The sequence below is a fragment of the Mauremys mutica genome, chromosome 4 (assembly GCF_020497125.1).
Source record: "Mauremys mutica isolate MM-2020 ecotype Southern chromosome 4, ASM2049712v1, whole genome shotgun sequence".
Lineage (NCBI taxonomy): Eukaryota > Metazoa > Chordata > Testudines > Geoemydidae > Mauremys > Mauremys mutica.
The window spans coordinates 8,460,795-8,485,420 of NC_059075.1; the positions used below are offsets into that span (position 1 = coordinate 8,460,795).

General features: G+C 48.1%; 1 protein-coding gene across 2 annotated transcripts in view; it reads right to left on the reverse strand.

The window, feature by feature from the left end:
• The window catches only part of TXNDC16 (thioredoxin domain containing 16), a 63,182-nt gene that overhangs the window by 37,743 nt on the left and 813 nt on the right, over positions 1 to 24,626 (reverse strand). The window contains exons 2-11 of one of the 2 annotated variants that reach the window (XM_045016614.1): positions 21,128 to 21,176; positions 15,609 to 15,812; positions 14,803 to 14,885; positions 13,686 to 13,759; positions 11,998 to 12,072; positions 11,565 to 11,686; positions 11,187 to 11,277; positions 6,983 to 7,139; positions 5,600 to 5,766; positions 4,379 to 4,439 (exon numbers count right to left, since the gene is read on the reverse strand). In XM_045016614.1, the coding sequence (XP_044872549.1) occupies positions 4,379 to 4,439; positions 5,600 to 5,766; positions 6,983 to 7,139; positions 11,187 to 11,277; positions 11,565 to 11,686; positions 11,998 to 12,072; positions 13,686 to 13,759; positions 14,803 to 14,885; positions 15,609 to 15,789 (1,011 nt within the window). In that variant the 5' untranslated portion in view covers positions 15,790 to 15,812; positions 21,128 to 21,176. The remainder of the gene's footprint in view (positions 1 to 4,378; positions 4,440 to 5,599; positions 5,767 to 6,982; positions 7,140 to 11,186; positions 11,278 to 11,564; positions 11,687 to 11,997; positions 12,073 to 13,685; positions 13,760 to 14,802; positions 14,886 to 15,608; positions 15,813 to 21,127; positions 21,177 to 24,626) is intronic. The other variant, XM_045016615.1, reaches the window with a different exon arrangement.

Here is a 24,626-nt window from a genome sequence, read left to right on the forward strand (position 1 = left end):
GGGTGTAACTGGATTGTGTGTTGTGTTTACATGAAACCAGAAGAACCAACTGAATTGACGTATTTTCACTCTCTCCTTGTCAGCATGGATTCACCAAGGGCAAGTCATGCCTGACTAACCTAATTGCCTTCTATGACGAGATAACCGGCTCTGTGGATGAGGGGAAAGCAGTGGATGTGCTATTTCTGGACTTTAGCAAAGCTTTTGATACAGTCTCCCACAGTATTCTTGCCAGCAAGTTAAAGAAGTATGGGCTGGATGAATGGATGGTAAGGTGGATAGAAAACTGGCTAGATGGTCGGGCTCAACGGGTAGTGATCAATGGTTCCATGTCTAGTTGGCAGCCAGTATCAAGTGGAGTGCCCCAAGGGTCGGTGCTGGGGCCGGTTTTATTCAATATCTTCATTAATGATCTGGAGGATGGTGTGGACTGCACCCTTAGCAAGTTTGCAGATGACACTAAACTGGGAGGAGTGGTTGATACGCTGGAGGGTAGGGATAGGATACAGAGGGACCTAGACAAATTAGAGGATTGGGCCAAAAGAAATATGATGAGGTTCAACAAGGACAAGTGCAGAGTCCTGCACTTAGGACGGAAGAATCCCATGCACTGCTACAGACTAGGGACTGAATGGCTGGGTAGCAGTTCTGCAGAAAAGGACCTAGGGGTTACGGTGGACGAAAAGCTGAACATGAGTCAACAGTGTGCCCTTGTTGCCAAGAAGGCTAATGGCATTTTGGGTTGTATAAGTAGGGGCATTTCCAGCAGATCAAGGGATGTGATCATTCCCCTCTACTCAGCACTGGTGAGGCCTCATTTGGAGTACTGTGTCCAGTTTTGGGCCCCACACTACAAGAAGGATGTGGATAAATTGGAGAGAGTCCAGCGGAGGGCAACAAAAATGATTAGGGGGCTGGAGCACATGACTTATGAGGAGAGGCTGAGGGAACTGGGATTGTTTAGTCTGCAGAAGAGAAGAATGAGGGGGGATTTGATAGCTGCTTTCAACTACCTGAAAGGGGGTTCCAAAGAGGATGGATCTAGACTGTTCTCAGTGGTAGAAGATGACAGAACAAGGAGTAATGGTCTCAAGTTGCAGAGGGGGAGGTTTAGGCTAGATATTAGGAAAAACTTTTTCACTAGTAGGGTGGTGAAGAACTGGAATGGGTTACCTAGGGAGGTAGTGGAATCTCCTTCCTTAGAGGTTTTTAAGGTCAGGCTTGACAAAGCCCTGGCTGGGATGATTTAGTTGGGTTTGGTCCTGCTTTGAGCAGGGGGTTGGACTAGATGACCTCCCGAGGTCCCTTCCAACCCTGAGATTCTATGATCTATGATCTATGATCTACCTTTCCATTCCCTTGTTTCGGTGGCTACGGGCTCACAGGGTTAGATAGCTGCTTTCACCTTCTATATGTAAAAGACCTACCGGTGCAGACAAAGGCTTATCCGGTGTCATTTCAACAAAATGGATTTAAAAGGAAATTCATTACAGCAGAAATACAGCAAACAAGCTATAGGCTCGTCCTATTGTCTCAGACAACAGATCTGGAACGTGTGTGTCACTCACCTGACAAGTGGAAAACCCAAGGAGGAAGTTAGATTCAGGTCCAATCCTGCGTGCTTTGCACACACATGGGAGAAGTTCAGTGTATTCATTGCAATGTGCATTACCTGGCATTTGTCAACGCTGAATTTCATCCAGCATCCCACCCGCCCATTCCCCAGCGTGGGCAGGTCCCTCCGAAGGTACTTTACTGCTCACACCATCCCCACATAGTTTCCTTATTAGCCTCTTGGGAGGTACGTTGTCAAAGGCCTCTGTAAAGTCAAAATCCCTGGAGGCTTCAGGAGTCTTAAATGGTTCATAAGCCTCGTGCTGGCTTTCTGCACTGGGTGAATTTCACCGTATCTGTTTTGCCCCAAAAACAAACATGAACATAGGAACGGAAGGGACCAGCTAAGTTATCGACTCCAGTCCCAGCTATCACAGGTGACCTCGGCATACCATCCCGTTCGTACATTTATCGAGCTCCATCTTAAAGCCAGGGACTCTCTGGTGGGGAGGCTGTATACTGAGCAGCCCTTCGGACCTCTAATTGAATGAGTTAACATTCTATGTTACACACACAAGATCTAGCATGAAATGCAAAAGATATCTTAACGTGTTTTGAAAAATGAATACTGTTCAGATAATCCCCCTGAAGCATATTTTAATGGACCAGTACACATGCCCTGTCTTAGCTCAATACTGTATTCACATCTTGGGAGAGGGAAGGAATTATATTTCATATTTTAGCCTCCATGCAAAAGTATGTAAAGCAACTAAATTGAATTTTTGTTCAGAATGGCAATGCCAATAGACCTTTAATTTTAGCAGTGCTGGAGGTCACCACTATGTCATTTACCAGACAGTTTCATTTTCATAACAGAAATGATGCTAGGATGTTCTGGAGTATTAGGAGAATGAAGATAGTGTAAAAAGATCAGCCAATTATGGTCCCAGTTAATTTCCAATCTATACACATGTTTCTCTGGAAATAAAAGTGAATGCCTCCTCTAAAAAGGGACTACGTAAAAATGAGGATGTTGGGATTCCATATTTGTCTCAATGATTGCATTTCAAATTGGTTTCATTTAAATGAAGGGTTTTCTAACTGTCTGCCCTATAAACTCAATACGAGTTCTGAAAGTCCACCTGTTTTCTTTCTGGCTATTGCATCTCATTGATGACAAAAATTCTGCAAAGCTAATTTTGCCCTTACTGTCATCTGGGATGATTTAGTTGGGTTTGGTCCTGCTTTGAGCAGGGGGTTGGACTAGATGACCTCCTGAGGTCCCTTCCAACCCTGAGATTCTATGATTCTATGATCCCGTTTAGCCCCCTACACAAGCAGGCTTTCAAATGGGTAACACACCCCTTGCTGGGGGCTGCTTTAATAACAAAAGCCGTTCTTAGCAATCCTCAGGGTGCCAGAATAAAGCCCTTCACCACCCAGCAGGCCACACTTAGCTCTGAGGCTTCCTCTCCCAGCCAGAGCTCTGCTTCTGTCCCCAGCTCCTCTCCCAGCCGTCCCTTGCAGGAGCTCAGCCTTCTCACCCCAAACTTCTAGGACCAAATTCCATCTGGGTTTCCCACACGATCCTCCTGCTCCACTGGGCTCCTCTGTCGCAGCTCCCTCCATGTCTCCATCTTCACCCTCTCCTGAACTCCCCCCACCGCATCCTCCTGCTGCTCCTTATAAAGCCACCACCCTGGTCTCTCCCAGGTGTGACTTGGTTTGTGACCAAGGCTGGCCAGCCCCAGCTGTTAAGGGGTGAGCCACCCTGTTACAGCCTTGTATAACGCTTGCTTTCTCTTAACTCACACAGGACAGGTCTACACCAACGGTGCTCCAGCACTTCCGTGAAGACTCTCCTACGGTGACGGGAGAGCGTCATAGAATATCAGGGTGGGAAGGGACCTCAGGAGGTATCTAGTCCAACCGCCTGCTCAAAGCAGGACCAACCCCCAGACAGATTTGTGCCCCAGATTCCTAAATGGCCCCCTCAAGGATTGAACTCACAACTGTGGGTTTAGCAGGCCAATGCTCAAACCACTGAGCTATCCCTCCCCCCGTATAATGAATCCACCTCCGCGAGAGGCGGTAGTGACAAAACAATACAGAAATGAGGATTTCACAACCACAACTATAGATATGTGATTTCTTGCCAGACAGATGCTGTCAAACTAAGTTTTCTTTAACCATCTTAAGATCTGTCTTTATCTGGTGCTAGTGGGTGCCATTAGGACAGGGTCTCCTTCTTCACAGCCAGGTCTTACCTTGTTTTAACGTCATTTAGATGGCATGTGAAGATGTGACTTCCTGCTTCTCAGCTAATGCTGCTGCTTGGCTGCTCTTTTAATCTGGCTGCAGACGAAAGCCGTAGGCTTTAGGCTTTACAATATGGCTGCAGACGAAGGCCTTATCCTGGTGCCCTAATGTGTGCAGGTAACACAATGTGAGCGGGAGGAGCTCTCCCATCGACACAGCGCTGTCTGCAAGGGGGCGTTAGGTCGGTAGAACTGTGTCGCGCTGGGTGGTAGATTTTTCACACCCCTGAGTGACGTACTTATACCGATGTACGTTTATAGTGTAGACCTGGCCAGTAGTTCAGCATCAGCAGCCATGAGCAGCCCTACACTAACGAGCCCGTGCCGTTATGCATTGATAAGGGAAGAAATGTCAGTTTTATGCATCCAAGGGGATTGGTTAAAGAATAGCGAGGAAAACAATCGTGAAAAAATAATACCTCGAACTTCTACCGGGAAGGGCACTATGTTAAAGCAATTGGATTAAACGTGAACCAATCGCGTCATGAATAAATACAACAACTAACCTCTTCTGCTGTCTTGAGGGCTATGTTAGACCGGAGAAGAACGTTCAGATCTACGGAGTCCCTTTCAAAATATAAATCAGATGTTAAACGGTGTCATGGATAAACATTCTCCCCTGGGTACTGCCTCACTCGTGGGCACTGGTGCTTCTCTAGCAGCATAGGGGTAGTGCCAGCGTCTGACCCCCTAATTGGGGAAGATAGGCTACCTTTGCCCACCCCCTCCTGAGCTGAGAGGCTGCTCAGCCGCAGCCCTGAATCTAGGCCACTGTGTCTTGTATATTTCTTTCAGAGTAAAGCAGAGAAGCGCGTGAATTCTAGCAGTGCCGTTTTGAAGGGCATGGATTTCAAAAGTGGCATTGGCCTGACTCTTCTCCCACTGAAGTCAGAGGGAGTTTTACCACTGGCTGCAGGGAGAGCAGAGTTAGACTAGTGGCTACTGAGGCTGCCAGAAGCCCCAGAGGTAGTTCCAGCAGGCACCAGAGAGGACTCTGATGGATGACCAAAGCCAAACCCAGAAGGAAAGGCTCTGCACAAGCTGCCACAGTGCAACTTCTGAGAGGTCAGCAGTCAGGGCTTTTGCAAAGTGCGCGGCCATCACCCTGTTCCCCCTCCTCACAGAGTGCAAGCACATTGCCATGAGATGCCTTAGAGTTCAGAGTTACCAGGCTGCAAAAGCACAGGGTCTTCCAATAGCATCACAAATAGCAAACAGATCCTACTTGGGAGTTCTGTCGTGCAGAGAGCCCAGCCCAGTCCAGCATACACTCCATTACTCCTGGCCCTTCCTGGGTTTTCCTTTACTTATAATTTAAGAACAAAACACAATCCTTTGTCTGAGCTTCTTCCCAAATTGGCCATTTCTCCTTCCTGTGTTACCATACAGTCCCTCCTACTTGGAGAGAGGCATAAACCCTTTTATATTCCTGGGCTGACGCTAATGAGGCCAGCCTGGTCTGACTGCCAAGATGAGTCAGCAAAACAGCTCTGCATGCAGAGACCAATAACTTAACAACTTGTCAAGGTCCCTGTTCTGTTCTCATTTACTCTTCTATAAATCCAGTGTAATTCCACTGACTTCACTGGTTATTCTGAATCTATACCAGTGTAACAGAACAGAATGTGTAGCACTTGTTAGTCGGCTTGAATACAACACAAAGATATAAGTCGCCTTCAAAAGAAGGACTGCTCATAGGAGACCATAATATTACTAAGCTTAAATACCTTGACAAGAGGGCAACTCCTGCTTTCCCCAGCAGCTGCCATGCAACAAACTCAGCAGTTCTCTTATCAACTTCATAGGTCTCCTTCTGACTGAGAATAAATACCAGTGGCAGCCCGAGCTGTAGGTGAACAGTTGAAACCTTTTCTGGATCTTCAGCAACTTCAGTCTAGAGAAGAGATACAATTAAATGGTTTAATATCTTCAGAGTGTATGTTAGTGATCACACATAGGTGATCAACAAGCTTAGATTTTAGATAAGTTATGCAAAGTAGATAATGAGATACTATCTTTGTTTATCCTAAATAAATAGGATCCAATCACCCCAAAACCAACATCTAGAACATTGCCACCTGAATACGCCCATTAGGGTTGATATTTAAATGGGGGAGCATCTTGTGCATTGAAATGCTGACAATTTAGGCGGAAACATTCATAGATTTTTAAGACCAGAAGAGACCACTTTGATCATCTAGTCTGACCTCCTGCATAACCCAAGCCATGGGTCTTCCCTCACTTGATTCCTGCTTCAAGTCCAAGTGGCGTGGTTAAACTGGAGCAGATCTTTTGGGAAAAACATCCAACCCAGATTTTAAAATTGCCGGTGATGGAGAATCCACCACACCCCTAGGTCAGTTGCTCCAATGGTTATTTACCCTCACTATTAAGAAGCTGCACCGTATGATCTGTGACCATTGACCCCTCCCCAGCACCCTAATCCCTACGGTGGCTTAGAAAATCCCACCAGGAATGCGCAGTACGACCTGGATTCTTTTTCCCTCCCTGTCTTCATCACGCTGCTGCAGCCAGCACATGACCACTGATCTTCTGCATGACAGACCCAGGCATGACTGATCTTCTGCCTGACTGTGCCAGGGCACAGCACGCCCCAATGAAGGGTGTCCCATGCCCCCTGGGGGGGCTCGTTCTGACCTGTTTCCCCACGTCTAGCTCAGCGGAGGGGATCTAAAGCTGCGGTTGCACTGATCCAGGCACCTTGCAGCCACAGAGGTTGGGGGCAGTCTCTGCTGATGTGAACCCATGGAAGTCAATTTACACAGCCAGAGCATCTGCCCTTGAATGTCTGCAGGGACATAAACACCCTCTGCAGAGCTCTGAGGCAGGGTCCTGAGTTCTCTCTCTCCCCTGCCCCTCTGGAGGGTACAATACCCTCTGCAGGGCTCCCAACCAACACACTAAAGCCCAGGGATCCAACCCAATCCCCCCTGAAACCAATGGGAGTTTTGCCATTGACTTTAGTGGGGTCAAGATTTACACCCCACATCTTGCGCATGGAGTTATTCTGGGCTACCTGCCCCGCTGCAGGCTAGCCTCGAGTGCTTTCCTGCAGAGCGGATGATGGCGAGTCTCATTTAAACCCATACCACAATGGGTGCTGCCATCAGTTTGAGATACGTGTGGATGTTCAGCGTGGTCAGTGATTGCACCATCGGAGTCCTCCTACACGGCTGGGTCAGATCCGGGACCCGCTGACAGTGGCAGACGAAGAGTCGAGCAGACAATGCATCAGAATCTTCATGGCTAGAGGAGAAAAACAATACACTGAGATTGTGTGCGCCGGGTACATGCCCCCGTGTCTCCTCTCAGTGATCCAGCCAGGGCAGCCACTCAGGGGAGGGAGGGATAGCTCAGTGGTTTGAGCACTGGCCTGCTAAACCAAGAGTTATGAGCTGAATCCTTGAGGGGGTCATTTAGGGATCTGGGGCAAAAATCTGTTTGGGGATTGGTCCTGTTTTGAGCAGGGGGTTGGACTAGATACCTCCTCAGGTCCCTTCCAACCCTGATAGTCTATGAACTCTGTCAAATGTATTTAATTCCAGCTATTCCTTTATAGTCACCCACCCAAGTTTAGGCAATATCACTAGCTTGGAAAGGCAGGGGGGGAAGTTAACGGGGAGCCAAGAAATGATGCAAGGAGCTGAATCCCAAACCTTTCCAGGGAGTTTTTCAAATGTCAAGTCTCTGTGTTCACAAGTGAGGACAAGACAATAATTGTGGAACGTGGAAGCCAATCAAAGTGTTCACCTGAGCACTCCACATAAGCATGTGAACATAACAGGCTGAATCTTGGGAAAATGCAAGCAAGAGCAAAATTCCCATTTACTTCAACAGGACCAGGATCCAGCTGACACTCTCCTTCCCTTCACCCCGCCTTGTGCCCAAGGTGCAAGTGCACAACCTGAAGCTGGAGATCTCCTAGTCTCCTTGATGTTAAGGCCAGAAGGGATCATTATGATCATCCACTCTGACGTCCTGCATAAGCCAGGCCATAGAATGTCACCTAGGGATTCCTGCACTCGAGGGAACGAACTGTCCTCAAGCCCAACGAACGGTGGTTGAACTGGAGCATCCATTGGATGGGCCAAAGCCACACCACCACTCTCTAAAGGGAACCCGTTAAGCACTGACTTCTCTGCACCCTGCCTCAGAATAGTGCTCGTGTGTGGCCATCACTTGACTTCCATGGTGCCTTACGCTCAGGTAGGGTGACCAGAGGTCCAAATTTTATCGGGATTGTCCCGATATTTACTTGTTTGTCCCGCATCCCGACCGAACATCAGTTGGGACGCGAATTGTCCCTATATTTTGCCCTCTGGCGCACAGGCAGAGGAGGCTCGCGCCCCCACTCCACCCTGGCGCTGCCCCGACTCCGCCCCTCCCTCCCCCCATTGGATCCCTCCCCAAATCCCCACCCTGGCCCCGCCTCTTCCCCAAGCACGCCGCATTCCTCCTCCTCCTCACCCCTCCCTCCCAGGCTTGCGCCAATCAGCTGTACGGCGGCGCAAGCGCTGGAGGGAGGGAGGAGAAGCAGGACGCGGCAGCCAGCTCAGGGGAGGTGGAGGCAGAGCGAAGGTGAGCTGGGGCGGGGGGGTGGGGAGTGGAGCTGCCGGTGGGTGCTCAGCCCCCACCAATTTTTCCTATGCTCCAGCAGCTCTTGGGTTTCTTTTGTTTGTTTGTTTTTCCTTTTGTTTTTGTTTTTTCCTCCGCCATCAGCTCTTGGGTTTTGTTTTTGCTCCGCCCCCTCCCCCCATATCCCGATATTTCACGTCTCTCATCTGGTCACCTTACACTCATTGACTTCAGTGGAACCAGGCCTGGCCCAAAGGAAATAGCTTGTTTAGATTCCAGTTTACTGAGTGGCGGTTTGGTCCCCTGGCTAGGGCCCTAGCTTAGCAGCTGGGAGACCGAGGGTCCGTTCCCTGCTTGACCACAGAGTGCCCATGCACAGCTCGGGGGAAGTTGCTGTGTGCCTTGTCCGCTGTGCCTAAAACAGGGATACTAGCGTTGTTGTTGCGAGGTGCTCAGACCCTATGACCCCCAAGGTCACAGAACTGCCTAAAAAACATAAACCAACCGGTGTGATAGTCCCATCCAGTCTAACCTGGGTGAGGTTTTTCGGAGTGAGCCAGACGCGGATTCCCGGCGTTTTCCAACACCCACAGACGTCCTGTATTGTCGTAAAACTTTGGGCCAGATCCTCAGCGGGTGTAAACTGGTTCAGCTCCAGTGAAATCAAGGTTGCTGCACTAATTCACACCAGCAGAGGACTGAGCGCCGCACGTCCCTCTGCAATAGCTGCAGGCCCTGCTGAGCCAGGAGCACCCCCATGAGCACCTACACTCCCTGTCTCTTTATGCTGCAGCTGGCGGACTAACAGTGCAGCTTTACTCCGAAAGGTGACAGCCGGCCTGCTGCATTCAAAAGTGCTGCACTTTGTCCGAGTCCTCCTGGGGGGAGGTGCCACAGAGCTGTCCCTCCCTCCCTTCCCCACCAGATCTGCAAGTCTGTGCTCTCAAAAGCAGAGGGGGGGCGACTGGTTGAGTGACGTTCAACCTGCAGCCAAATCAAGGGGCTCCCATCAGAGCCCACCTCAGTGTGACTGAAAAGGCTTGTGAATTGTCCCGAAAATTAATCTCTCTCAATTTGTAGCTTGAATGTTTCAAACAATAAGCAGGAGGGTGGGAGAGGCTCACTGAGAGGGGATCTGGCCTGGAGGAGAATCTCCCCCTGTCCAGCCAAACTAGCACTGACTGCGGATTGTTTGCATCACATAGTCCAGCCAAGCTCAAGCTGGATTCCCTTTGAAAGAAGCAAAACTAAGGGAAACGCACTGACACTGCACCAGCTGAGCTCGAGAGCAGCTCCTCAGGCTCCGGGGCCCGATGGGGAGGAAGCCAGGCAGCATTCCCGACTCCGTTTTGTCAGGGGGGCCGTGTATTTCATTGCTGATCCGGGATCGGCGGCACAAGTCACTTCTGGAAACCGTTGCAAGTTTCCATGTGATGCAAAGGAATGGGTAGCATTAGCTGTGCTTTGGGAGAGTCCCATGGAGCCACTGATGTCTATAGCACATCACTACGAAACATCGACAAGGGACCAGAGGTCATACCCTGGCCCCACCAAAATCAATGGAAAACTCCCACTGACTTCAGGATTTCAGTCCATGGGTTTTAAAGCTGGAAAGCTCAGTAGAATCCACGTGTCAAAGGGACACAGAGCTTCAGTGGTGCAGGGTGGCCCCAGTTGTCAATTTGCCATGTTAAACCATCCCTGGGGCTGCTGAATAAAAGACGGCCTTGTGTCCGGCCTAGAACTCAGGAGAGCTGGGTGCAAGTCCCAGCTCTGCCACAGCCTGCCTGTGTAACCCTGGGCTAGTCACATCATCTCTCCGTGCCTTCCTACCCCTGTCTGTAAAGTGGGGACGATACTTCCCCCACCTCAGGGTGAGACTGAATTCACTGATGTATGCGAAGCGCTCTGACTCTCCAGTAATAGGAGCCACGGCGGCACGTAGACAGAAACTGTGCCAGTCTATCGAGTGCTGGGAAAATAGGTTCTGATCCCGCTGACATCAACAGAAGCCGAGGTGGCTCAATGCCTTACAGAATAGGGTGCACAGATTGGTCTGATCTTCCACCCAGAAACATCAGCTTCCTCACTTTAGTGCTCTGTCCCTCCCCCCTCACCCCCAGAATCCTGACCTCTGGTTCCGTGTGTGACTGACAGAGCCACCAGCTCTCCCTGGTCTGACTTTCAAGGGTTGCTTAACGTTGTAAAGTTGCGGGGTTAAAACATCCAGGATGAGAGATGGGCACCACAGCCAGTTGAGGAGGAAAAGACACAAGCCCTGAAGAACAAAGCTTGGCCCTCAGACACCAGGATAGCTGCAGGCCTGGCATGCAGAAAAACCAGCTCTTCACGGGTATAGTGACCTCATTTGCTAGGGAAATCAGTGAGAAGCTGCCAGTGTGCCATCCCAGATGGTTTTTACAGGCTTTGGAGCACAGCTGCATTTTCAGTTCAATGTTAGGGCAAAGGCTTGTGCTAGTTCTACTGAAACTAACCTGGTTCACCCGCGTCTGCTGCTCCAACCCCAAACAAACAGATTCTGCCACATTTACAGCAAAGAGTTCTCTCCTCCGCGAGTAGTCTCGTTCATTTCAACGGGGCTATTTATGGGGCACTCAGAACCTGGGTCTGCACTTCTTCCCACCTGGGACTGTGACCAAACCAAACCAACAGCATAAGCAGTTCAGATGAGTCCCTTCCTCCGACCACGATACCCACCCAATGTCCTTCGCCAGCGCCGCCTCTGTGGTTAAAACGAACTGGTGGGCAGTACCATATACAAAAGCAGCTTCCATTACTGCTCTGTGCTCTAAAAAAAAAAAAAAAAAAAAAGGGCTCGAGTTAATACATTCTTAGCCCACTACCTCACCCATGCTAAATATTACGGCCCAGATTTTCAGAATCGGCATAAAAAAATATACGCCTGACTAATTGGCATGCATTTCAGTACACTCTGCATGGTGAAATGGACCTTTCTTTTAAAAAAGAAACCAAGATGTTTGGCGATCTGGGTCAGAAACTCAGTTCTGCACTATCTTATCAAAAACCAGAAAAAGCTCTTGAAGGGATATTAAGATGGAAGGTTGATTTTAGTACCTGGTGTTCCAATTGCTGGCACATAGGCAAAGACGACATTTGATCTTCCCTTCAGAGAATTTTCTAGATTCTGAAGCTCCACCAGCGTTGTAATATATTTAACTTCATTAAAGAGGAGGGCACTGAGAAGACATAAGAATCTCATTTACAGCATTCTTCAAAAGAAACCAGAATTTTCACTCACAACTGCAGGCACAGACCAGAGCAGGTGCACCTCTGGCTACCTGCCTCATGAAGCAGCAGATGCAACTGCTCCGATTTGCCCCTGTAATTCATTTTGCAGGGCTAAATTGCACCAACAGAGAGGCCAACTTCAGCTCAGCTGAAAATAGTCCCTCAGGATGTACTGAGTTCATGTTTATGCAAAGCTTCAGGCAACAAGTGAAAAAACAAAGCAAATGATTTCACACAGATGAATGTTCGCTCTACTTACAACAGGGTATTGGCTACAATGGCATTCACGTCGAACAGGGCATCTGTGGGGAATTCTCTGAGCAATACGTTACCTCTGAGAAAGAGAACAACCAACCAAGTCATAAATCAACATAGAGGTTATTTATCCATGTAGCTGTATTTCCTAGTTCCTGATGCTTTTTGCAGATTCTAAGCCCAAAAGGGATTATTCTGATCTGACCTCCAGCATAACAGGTCATAGAAATCCTGCACTGAGCTCAATGCCTTTGGTTGAACTAGTGCATTTATCTTTTAGACAGACCTCGCCCAAAATGCTCATCTGAGAGCAGACAAGAGACTCCTCTTAAATGGGACAGGTCAGTTAAAAGGAAAGCATTTGTGCAAGGGATATGAAAATCTATGGGAGTTGGGCACCTAACTCACTTAGGTGCTTTTGGTGGTGTCCTCAATCTAACAAGCCTGCAAGAGATCCAGAACGAATCCTGTATTAGCCCACTTTGCATTAACTTCAGTGCACTTTGCATCAGATCCTTTGTCAGGCATGGAGTCTGATCAGTGGTGAGCAAATGTAACCCACACTTACTCTGCTGAGTGGTGCTCTGTCTCCCTCTAGTGGTGGCGGGGCCACAGAAGGTAGAGCTGACTGGGAATTTTTCATCAAACTGTTTTTCAACTGAAAATCCAATTTTCACAAAATATTTTTGCCAAATATTTTCAGTTTTTCCACCAGGAAAATCTAAATGAAATATTTCATTTTTGATCAGGTCAATAGCTCCTGAACCATGCAGTGCCTCTTGGGAGTTGTAATTTGGGTGCCTCAGCCCCCATTCTCCTCCATGGGCCAGGCTCCCTGGCTGGACTACATTTCCCATGATGCATCATGGTCTGACCTCTGGCTGAACCTCTACAGTGCCTCAAGGGAGTCAAATAACCATGGTGCATGCAGTCATATAACCATGGGAGATGCAGTCCAGTTTTTTCCCCATAATGAAATCCTGCAGTCTAGCAGACTCTTGTCTCTGTTCCTTGTAACTTCAGCCTCCTGGTTTGTTAAAAAGAAACAAAACAGTGTTCACTTACACGCCAGTTCTTGGTGTAAAACGACTGCAGTTGCCTTGTATAAATATTTGCTTCCTCCAGAATAACACCAAGCAACTTATCTCCAACAAAGTCAAGAAAATCACACTAAATTCACCCAGGCACCTCTTGTAAGGTCTAACCCATTCCTTCCATTCCCACCCAGGGCAGTGATCTATCTAGGGATACCTAATCCTACCTGGGCATGGGGGTGGAGGGGGGTAGACCAGATGACCTCTTGAGGTCCCTTCCAGTCCTACATTTCTAGGACTCTATAAGAGCGACTTGTAGTATCCACTCCAGCTATTCACCTAAGCCACGATTTTAAATTGAATTTTCCATACTGATTCATCATTGAAAGATAAAGGTTCCTCCCTGTACTTCCTGGATAATCTGAGAGGCTTCTAGGACTGGCAGCCAGCTTGTCTGCTACTGATAGGCCTGATCTAAAATGGAAGTCTTTCCACTAGTTTCAAAGGATCATGATGGAAAGTGTCTCCTTCGTTGCTACAGCCTTCCAGTGCCAGACATGTCAGCTTGCTGACGTGGTTTCCTTAAAACCTTGCAACAGAGAACCTTTCAAAAACAGTATTTTATTTAGTCACCAGCATGCAATAAAACTCCATTCACCTGAACAGGTAAGCTTTCATTAAGGCATTTTCTTTCCCACAATATCTTGACACATCTTCTTTGAGACAATTAACCTGGATATTTAAAACAAGTTGTTATAAATCTTGACACACAGACACATATCTACAAATATATAAAGTTGGAAGCATTTTATGGTCCAACTGTATGAAAGAGAACTTTTAAAACCTACTGTATAGGCAAAAATACAATTAAGTGATAATGTGAATGGGATCCAGTGTTACGATTAAGATTTTACAAGCACAAAAGTCAGGAAATTCCAAGTCATGGTTCTCAAACAAACATAATTTAGCTGCCTTCATTCAGTTTCACCCAGTCACTCCTATAGTAAGCCCAAACTATGTTTGATTGCAATGTACTAATTTGCCTAGATAACAGTTCTGTCTTAACAGAAAAGGCCAAGGAAAATTTCTTTATACTTCTCAAAATCTCTGGACTGAAAGCAAGCATGTGAAATTTCAGCCAAAAGGTCATCTTTTAGAAAGCTGAACCTGCCTCAGGATAAGGATTAAAGGTTCAGTTGGTTGCAAAATGGTGTTTTTTTCCCCCACAGTAAATGTAGATTTTTTCAGCCAAAACCTGAATATTGAAAATATTACCATTTAGAAATGCTGCCGTTGTGCCTCCCATTGTCTTCTGTAGGCAGGGCTCGGACTACATCGCCCATGATGCACCATGACCTCCTCTACTAAAGATGGGAGGGGATGCATCATGGGAGTCCCTGGCCGCGATCCATGCAGGGAGACCCCTGCACTCACACGGAACCCAGCTGAGCTTAATGGAGTTCCATGCAAGCCGGGGGGTTGCCAGCAGAGAGCTACCTCTGAGAGCAGAGAGCCAACAGAGAGCAGGGTCGGACAGATGACAACAGCGCCTGCTCAACTAGCTACTTAGGACTGCTAGTGCTGCAGTTTAGAGATAATTGTCTGCTGTGGACACATTAATACATCTGTTACGCAGACAGTGACAACATAACCATCTGTACGGAGAACTGTCCCGCGTGCCCACGTGATCAGAATTACAGCCCCACCAGATAACAGCCGCGTTATTGAGGAGTCTACATTTCTCAGCTAGGAAAATAAATGACATGTTCATTTACCTTCACAACAGAGATTCCATAGTCTTGGAGAGCTCCAACCGAGTTCTCTAGCTGTTCCAGAAACAGACGGACACCTGGAGAAACTGAAACACCAATAAGAGCTGGTTTCTCTATATCTCTGGTCCACTTGATTATCAGGTAGAGTAGCTAGAACAAAACCTAATGTCCCCTAATCTCTCTGGACCAGACTGAGTTACCCTTACTCGCACTGAGTAGTAGCTTGCTACACAAGCCTCCCCACTGATTTCAGCAGGGCTACTTGTGGCATAAGCTACTAGTCAACACAGATACAGGTATGACATGCTGGCCTTATTTGCCTCAGTTTCCCATTTTACAGAGAGGGGCAATGTTACTTCCTGTTTCCCCAAGGAGGCACTTTTGGAGAGAAATACAACCCCCTTTTGGCAAGCTAGTCCACAGGAGGAGTTCCTTACATGCACACAGAGCTCCGATGAAGGCAACAGAGGTCTGACAAAGACACAGAGATCTGCCCAGGCAGCTCAACCTGCAGGATGGGTGCCTCCAACAGGAACAACTATAGGAAAGCGTTCACCTCCACACATTTCTATGATCATTGGGAATATGCCGGGGGGGTTGGTAAATTCCTGCTCTAAGAGATGTTCTTTCAAACTATTTAGGGTTTCAAGTTTTCCAAGAACTGTGACCATCTGATTTTCACCATTACCAAAGAGCCTGTTCCAAAGCTACGTTATTCGCTCTCACGAACACGTGAGGCTTTCCCCTCGAGTTGCTTATTTCTCCTGCGAAGCCAGGATAATGAAAACGCATACATTTAAAATACATACCGGCTCGACTAAAATAAACCAGGGATGCTCTTCCTGGCTGCAAGCTGCTGAAATACTCCTGGGGGCTCAGCTCTAGCAGTGTATTTGCATTTCTTGCTGCAGCCATGGAATAAGTACCTAACAGGAGGAAAGAGACGCAAGAAACCCATCCATTCACTTGGGGGAGCATGATTTCATCCATTAAAGTCACTGCGGAAGCCACATCTGAAAAAAAAAAATTCTCTGCTGTTTACATAGATTTCCAGATCTGTGACTGTAATTTACAAATGTGACAAGGCCAATAAACACCAGTGATTAAAATGCCAGTTTATCTAACTATAAAAATAGCAGATGAATTCAGTTACAGCAAAGCTAACGTTGATTACAATTGCAGGCCATTCCTGTTTCTTATTAACTATATTTGCAACCCTCTGTGGTTGTGGTTTGGGGCTGGGGATTTTTTTGTTTGTTTTTGTTTTGTTTTGTTTTTTTGAGATGGTTAGAGAAAGTCAAGTATCCAGAAATGAAAACAGTGCCCGCCTACACACAGATCTTTCAATGCACAACTCCCCTCCCCACCACCCCCACCTCAAGTTCTTGTTAGTAATTGATTAGGATCAAACTAGCTTCACGCATTCTACTGATCATGACCTGCATGAACAAAGACCTTCCCAAAAGGCCTGATTAGCCACTTCTTTGCTCCAGTTTTACGCCAGTTCCACTAGGGCAACGCAAGGGCCAGCCAAGCCTTTTTACTGTGCAAAAATTGGTTAAGAAGAGAGCAGACACATGAGATGTTTATTGCATTTCCCCCTCATACATGCACAGAAGTTGAAATTCTCACCCCCTTCTCCTTGCGGCAAAGCTGGAGTGGGGACCTCTATGAAACTTTGGGAGTTGGATCTAGCCTCCAACTTTTTCGCGCAGGACGTAGGGCAGCCCTGCAGTTGCAACTGCCATCCCTGGACCGGCACAGGGGCCAGAGCTCCGGCAGCAGGCTCTGTGTTGGCTCTCCCCTCCATGCTGCTTGGAGAGGAGCGGGCACAGAGCCCCCTGAATCTCAATGGGGGCTCTCTCCAGGGCTGCCCAACCCCCACACAGTAGCAACACTGCAACTTGGCTCTGTTGGGAAGCCTTCAACAGACCCTTGGCCTTCGGGTGACCTCGACGCAGCAAAAATCATGCATCCAGTTCATCAAACCTCCCAAAGCTAAGGAGTGCTGCTCTTCTCCAACACAAATGACAAGGTGCCTTTGCAAGAGTATTGCAGGATTAGACAATATCACCGGTATTTCATTCTTCTGTGTAATGTTGGTTTGCAATATATGACTCAACCACTAGATGTCACTGTTTGCTGAATAGAGTTCCAAACAAGGTGTGGTCCCTGGCAAACAAGGGAGACAAAGCTGGGATTCAAGCTGCATAGAGGCCCCTTTGTTTTGCACTATAGCTGCAGATGGTTTCTTTACTCAACACCTCCTGTTTAAGACAGATCATGAAACCTTATATTGTGACATCTTGTGCTCCCAGCTATTAGGGTTGCCAATTTTGGTTGGACGCATTCCTGGAGGTTTCATCACATGACATCATCTTTAATTAAAGATTAATCTTTGAATCCTGGAGACTTCAGAACAATCTGGAAGGCTGGAAACCCTAACCAACTGAGGCTGTTTATGTGGATAGTGCTCAAAAACAAACACAAAATCCGGCCACCCTCCAACAGCAGACATAGTTAGTTGTGGATAGACATAGATAGTTTTTGTGGATACAGACTAACACGGCTACCCCCTGATAGTTAGCAAAGAGACAGAGCCACTTAATCTTCAGGTTCTCCCTCTGTGTTCAAGTACTCTGCCTTTCCTGCTCTCTGCATGGAAAACAGGACACTTTAAAATACATGTACACACAAATTCCACTTTATAGTAAGCAGGCTTGGAAGGATTAGATATTTATTGGTAAATGTCAGTAAACACCGATTGCACTGTACACATACTAACCAATGAAAATATATTTCCTTCTATAATAATCTAAATGTACAGGTCAGGGAAGTAAGGAAAATGCTGTTTGAGAACTTAGGGTACGTCTTCACTACCCGCCGGATCGGCGGGTAGCAATCGATTTCTCGGAGTTCGATATATCGCGTCTCATCTAGACGTGATATATCGAACCCCGAACACACTCCCGTCGACTCCGGAACTCCACCGGAGCGAGTGGCGGTAGCGGAGTCGACGGGGGAGCCGCGGACGTCGATCCCGCGCCGTGAGGACGGGTAAGTAATTCGAGCTAAGGTACTTCGACTTCAGCTATGCTATTCACGTAGCTGAAGTTGCATACCGTAGATCGACCCCCCGTCCCCAGTGTAGACCAGGCCTTAGAGTCAAAATTCAGTGATTTAGACTTTTGAATTAGCGTGTTACAAAGAGACTAGCAAATGAACAGTAAAAACAGGTATGATTTGTTGAATGAAGGATACTTCCTTTGTATAGTTTGATACGTGATATTGACAATTTATGTTAACGGTTTATAAAGCCTTAACTCTTTGAATCTCAATGTCTAAATAATTGTCTGACCCCTCCCCAGCATTTCATACAACTGTGAAAATGTAAATTGATACAAAGAGAAAAAAATGCTTAAAATATGTCGATATTATCCATCAAAATTATAAAAATCTAATTCTGCCAAGATGACTAGTAAGCAACACTATCATCACATGCCATTGTGTCTGCCTTGTTGAGTGATGCTTAACATCCAGGGGCATAAAAAATACTCCTGGGGAAATTCTGCACCAAAAAATTTAAAATTCTGTGCACAGTATTTTAAAATTCTGCATATTTTATTTGTCAAAATAACACTATATAATCATGCCAGTTTCAATTATTTCGGTAATTTATTTCAAAATACCTGTCAGCAAGTATGTCTGTAACAATCCAGACAAAAAAATTCCCTCAGGAGTAGAGAGTTAAAAAAAACCCTATGACAACCCAGTTCCTGTTTCTCTGCCCACTCCCTCCCAGAGCCCAGCCATGGACTCCCCAGAGCCCATGGATCCAGAGGGAGAAACAGCCTGATGCTGGGTCCTGGGCTTGTAGGGAGTTTCCTGCACACCCCCTCCTTCCTTCAGGGCGTGTGGGGAACTGCTGCTGCTGGGAACCCTCCAGCTCCCTCCCTCTCTCCCAGGCAGTGTCTTCTATTTGTGAGCTGGACTCTGCTGGGTCCAGCGGCTCCTAGTGGCAGTGAGCAGCTTTGCAGCCCATTTCTGTATGGGGGTAAAGGAAATTCTGCATGCACAACATTAATTTCTGTGCAAATTCAGCATTGCGCAGTGGCGCAGAATTCCCACAGGAGTAAAACAGAATGCACTCTCCACCAACTACTTAAACTTGTCTCCTAAAAACAGACATTGTTTCTAATACTGCCTGAAAAACACAGGCTGCATTTTTAAACGTGTTCCAACATTTTTTCAAATTAGTAAAATTCTTTAGTATTATTTCTGTCACTGTGGCACCTAGAGAAGCAGATATGAAGGACACAGAGTCTGACGCACACCCCTCCCGCAATCAACAGAAGGATTTCTACTGGCCTCCATGGGCTGTGAATCAGGCCCTAATAAAGTACAGAGACGGCGGCTCTGGAAACCCCTTAGACAGAGCAGAGGACTTTCATTCTCATTTGAGAGGCTCTGATGATCTCCGCCCTGTTGGTAAAGTAACTGGAATTGACTTTGCTCTGCTGTCTTGTTTGTTCCCCTGTATCAGGGACGGCTTGTTGATCAGGAAGAGCATTTGCAAGGCAGCATCATTGTTTGGTCGTGGGGAAAAGAGAGCAGCAGCCTTCTCTCCGGGGTGTGGAGGAAGCAGAGTGTGACAGATCAGGGGCTCCACCAGCCGGGGCACTATGGGAGCCGCTCAGGGGAGACATTACATGCTTGAAGTTTTATACCTAGAAAATTTTAAGTGTTTGAAGTTTTTAAGATGTTTACAAGACCCCATCCTCTCTCAACCCCCCAATGCTCTTTCCCTGTTATGTCCAGACTATCGTCCCACACACTGCTTGGAAACATCTACGATGGTCCTGCACACCCCACCCTGGGTCCCTACCCACCCTCAGCAATGACCAGCCTTGTGGCCTAGCAAGATCTCCCTGTCATCTGTTCTCTGCCTCTCCTCATGCTCCCCAGTAGCTGGCATCTCCTTAAGGCCCTCGGCCTTCTTCCTCCATCTCCCCCGTTATTCTTCCCTCCTCTCTATCCACTCCTCCAGCCGACTGCTAGAACCCACCCACATCTCTCCCACACATGCACACATTCTCTCTATGCCTCCCCAGGCCTCTTAATCCCCTTGCATGTCCCCCATGCCCACTCTCCTTTTCCCACATTTCACACACCCTGCCCCCTTTCAATCTGTTGGTAACTGGACCCCAAGACCCCGACCCCGCTCAGTCTCTTCCCCCCAGGCCCCGCCCCCAACACTCACGCCTCTCCCCCCCATCCCAGTCGTTCCCTGGATCATCTCCATCTCCCTCTCCCATCCACCCCCTCAACTGGGCTCCTCTGCTCTGGGGCTGGGATGGGAGCTGCTGCAGCCTGACAAGGAGCCAACTTGCAGGGCGGAGGCAGCCCCGGCTGAGCAGGGGCTGCTGTGGGTTAGTGACCCAGCTAACCGGGCTTTTGTGGTCTGGTCAGTTCATCTGACTGGACACTTTCAGGTCCCCTTTTCGACTGGACTTTCCAGTCAAAAACCAGGCACCTGGCAACCCTATGCCCACAGGGTCTCCTGCATCGCCCTCCATTGGCCCACCAGTGTTCTGTGTCCCCCTCCACGTTCCCCTTCTGCAGATCCAAGATCAGACAGCGCAACTCCATGCTAATGCTCGATGTGCCCCTCACCCCCAGTCCACCGCCCTTCCAATCACCTCCCACTCCCTCCATGTCCTCATTCTGGACTCCTTCCCCCTGGATCCGCTCCTGCTTACCCCTCCCCCTCGCCATGCCCCCCATCACTGGCTCACTCCAGCAGCAACTGCAGCAAAGGCTGGAGTCAGCAGAAGGTCAGTTTAAATTATAAATGTTTACATTATTTCTACTGTAAATAGTGCTCTCTGTGCACATCAAACCAGCTCTTTATAACTTGGGAATTCCCCAAACACCCCCTCCCTCCCCCCAAAAAATCAACTCCAAGGCACCTCTCCCCCCAGCAAAGCCAATAAAGCAAACATGGAGGGTGGACACCAAACCCTTCTAGAGACAGGATGAGTTCCCCCCCCCACACCCCCAAAAAGAAAGAATTAGGGCATTTTCCAATGACAGAGACACTTTTGAGGCACCGTAACTTTCAAATCTCTCTCTGAATTTCACCAAACTTCCCAAAAATTCCCATCCCAGGGATGAATCATAGAATCATTGAATATCAGGGTTGGAAGGGACCTCAGGAGGTGGAATTTGGGGGGTGGGGGGGACTCAGTTTATTTTTGAGAAAGCTGAGGGGTGGAAGGGAGTATTTTAAAAAGTCAGATTTACAGGGAGAATCTAAGTTCAGCTTTACCTGTGGGTCAATTCCTGCTGCTTCGTAATGAAGTATCCTGACAGGAGGCCTAGAAGTAAATAGGAGTGTGAGTGAATAGGGAAATAGACACCAAGCCTTACCCTCCACAGTCTTGCACCTTGCGTCATCATTTACACCGGTGCAAGGTGAGTGTGTTATTATTATTATATATGTATTATTATTATTTAATTCCCGCAGCTCCCAGGAGCCCCAATCATGGACCAGAACGCCATTGTGCTAGGAACAAACAACTATACCATGTTCCTTTGTAATTCGGTAGCATTTCACATCCACTCAGCAATAGTATTAACCATCAACCAGGCAGGGCCACCTGGGGAGGGTGCGTGAGGGGGCAAGTGGGGCAATTTGCCCCAGGCCCCAGAGGGGCCCTGCGAGCCGCTCCGGGTTTTCAGCGGCACTTCGGCAGTGGGCCCTTCACTCGCTCCGGGTCTTCGGCGGAGGGTCCTTCAGTGCAGCGGAAGACTTGGAGCAAGTGAAGGACCCGCCGCTGAAGTGCTGCCGAAGCCTCGGAGCGCCGTCCGGTGAGTACAAGCGCTGCCGCAAGCAGCAGAAAAGAAAAAAGCCGCGATCAGCAGCGGCTCTACCGCCGCCGCTTCATTCTTCAGGGGCGGGTCCTTCCCTCCGAGAGGGACCCGCTGCTGAATTGCCGCCGAAGACCCGGCCCTGCCCCAGGCCGCCTGAATCCTCTGGGCGGCCCTGCAACCAGGGTGCAAGGCACTGGAGAATCAACCCACACGGCCAAAGCAAGAGCAGACTAGATTCCAAGGCTGGTCCACATTCAGCAAGAGCCCTTACTCAGCCATTAGTGCCCGGTAGGGTGACCAGACAGCAAATGTGAAAAATCGGGACGCGGGTGGGGGGTAATAGGAACCTATGTAAGAAAAAGACCCAAAAATCAGGACTGTCCCTATAAAATCGGGACATCTGGTCACCCTAGTGCCCAGCAATCAAGGTAGTGGCACCAGTGCTGATTCCTTAATGAACCCAGTTTGCCTTTAAGCAGTGTCGTTGTAGCCCTGTTGGTGGCAGGATATTACAGAGACAAGGTGGGTGAGGTAAGAACTTTTATTGGAACAACTTCAGCTGGTGAGAGAGACACAAGCTTTCTAGCCACAGAGCTCCTTGTCGGGCTGGGAAAGGAACTCCCAGCCTCCCAGCAAAATGCCAGGTGGAACAGACTGTTTAGGGTAAGTAGTTAGCAGGTATTGTAAGGGACCATTCAGGGGAGGGTGGCCCGTTAACACCTCAGCATCATAGGACAGGAGGGGGTCAGTGGGTTACAGACGGCTGTAACAAGCCATAAATCCAGTGTCCTAGAACAAAAGTTGGTCCAATAAAAGATATTACGTCGCCCACCTTGTCTCTATAGTTTGCCTTTGTCCAGCCTGAGGGGTCAGCACCAGTTTGGCTGCAGGGATTGCTGAGTCAAAGCTATTCCCAAACGGCTGCTTGCGCCTCTCCATTCCCTCCCCCGAGACCCCCTTGCCCACTGCTTGCTCCTCTCCAACCCCTCTTCCAAGCCCCCCCCCGCCTGCCACTCGTGCCTCTCCCCCACCCCCAGGTCCCCTCGCCCGCCACTCGTGCCTATCCCCCCCCCCCAAGGGTGGGAAGAGGAACACACAAAGGTGAAATGATTTCCCCAAGGTCAGGATTAGAACCCAGGTTTCTGACATCTGTCCAATGCTCTACCCATTAGAACATACTGCCTTCCAAGCGCTTCACTGGCTGGTTTTTGGTTACAACGTATATTTCTTAAAATGCTCTGGCTAAAGAAGACTATTTGTACATAGTGTTTATTAATGTTTCATCTGCTTTGAAACAGGGAATGCAAGCCGTCTGGTAAGTGATTGGCTGTGTAGTTTCACTGTGGCATCCGACGATGTCTTGCATCCGACGAAGTGGGTATTCACCCACGAAAGCTCATGCTCCAAAACGTCTGTTAGTCTATAAGGTGCCATAGGATTCTTTGCTACTGTGGCATCTGTAATTATTCTACAGCCTTTACAGATATTCAGCTCCTGCTCCCGGTGAGCAGTCCCTTTGCAGTCAATGCTCAAAGCGGAGCTGAAGGTAATATTGTCTTACCTAAACTCTATCTGAAGGAATAAATCATTGATGCTGTGGCCAGCAGCTGAACTTGCATGCTGCCCATTCAAGGAGTGGGAGTGAGAAGACAACATTGTCGCAGTAAATTGGCTGCTAACAGAATGGTAGACAGGGTGTACACACTCACTCAGCACTGAGCTAGGCAACTCTCAGTTCAGATCAGACAACCAAGCCCCAAAGAGCTGCCCATCCTCATAGGATGCGGGAGGGACTCATCAACAGGGAGGAGCTAACGGAGGAATGACATCAGCCCCCTTAGTGAGATTTATGCAGTTACTCAACAAGAGCTGATGCAAAATTGTTTTTCTTTGTTGAATATAAATACAACTATATCAATGTCATTGCCAGTGTATTGTTTGCATCACCCAGTTAACTGGTTGTGTCCCACGACCACAGGGTTTAGAGGAAAGTGCATAGAGTGAGAGTGAAGAAACCTTCCTTAGAGGTTTTTTCCTTCCTTAGAGGTTTTTAAGGTCAGGCTTGACAAAGCCCTGGCTGGAATGATTTAGTTGGGTTTGGTCCTGCTTTGAGCAGGGGGTTGGACTAGATACCTCCTGAGGTCCCTTCCAACCCTGAGATTCTATGATTCTATGATTCTATGATTCCACGTTTTAATCTTGGATCTGACACTGCCCCCCAGCACGGCCTTTTGCATGTCCCTTCATTTCTGTGCATCAGTTTCCCCATCCGTAAAATGAGAATACTCATTGGTCTCCTTCACGGGAGTGTTGTGAGATTATGTGTGTACAGCCCTTTGAACATGCAGCTCAATCAGGAATGGGTGTGAAATGCTACCCAATCAGAAGGCTGGCACTTTGCATGGATGTGCTTTACACCTAAGGCGTTGGAGAATCAGGCCCATGCCACACTCTGTAAGGGCTACACAATATTATTATTATTACTGTTAGACATTTACACTAGGGTTCTACATGGACTCTTTCCAGGAATCTCTGTGCCCCAGGCCATTTCCTGGTTAACCTCTTACTGGTTTTAAATCAGTGGAAAAGCAAAACTACACACACAGGGAATTAGAGGATATTTACAAGCGCTCCAGCTGCTTTGATCATTTCCAGGGTGCACATAAGCCCTAAAGCCAGCTGAAAGTGTCCCTTCCCGTAGGGGAATCTTGAGGGGGTATCCTATCCCCTCTCCTCTGTTACCAACCCCACCCCCACTTTAAATGACTAGAATTGTTTAAAGTCTAATTTACTTCTCCCGCCCGCAGTGCTGTTTGCATTTTCCAAGCACCTGGGACAAAGGCAATAGCCCTCAGTACACTTTCACTTAGGTTTCACTTTCACTTTCAGGTTCTCTCTCAAGTCAGCACCCTGCAGCATGGTTTGGTTTGCAAAGGCTGCAAGAGCCAATGTTG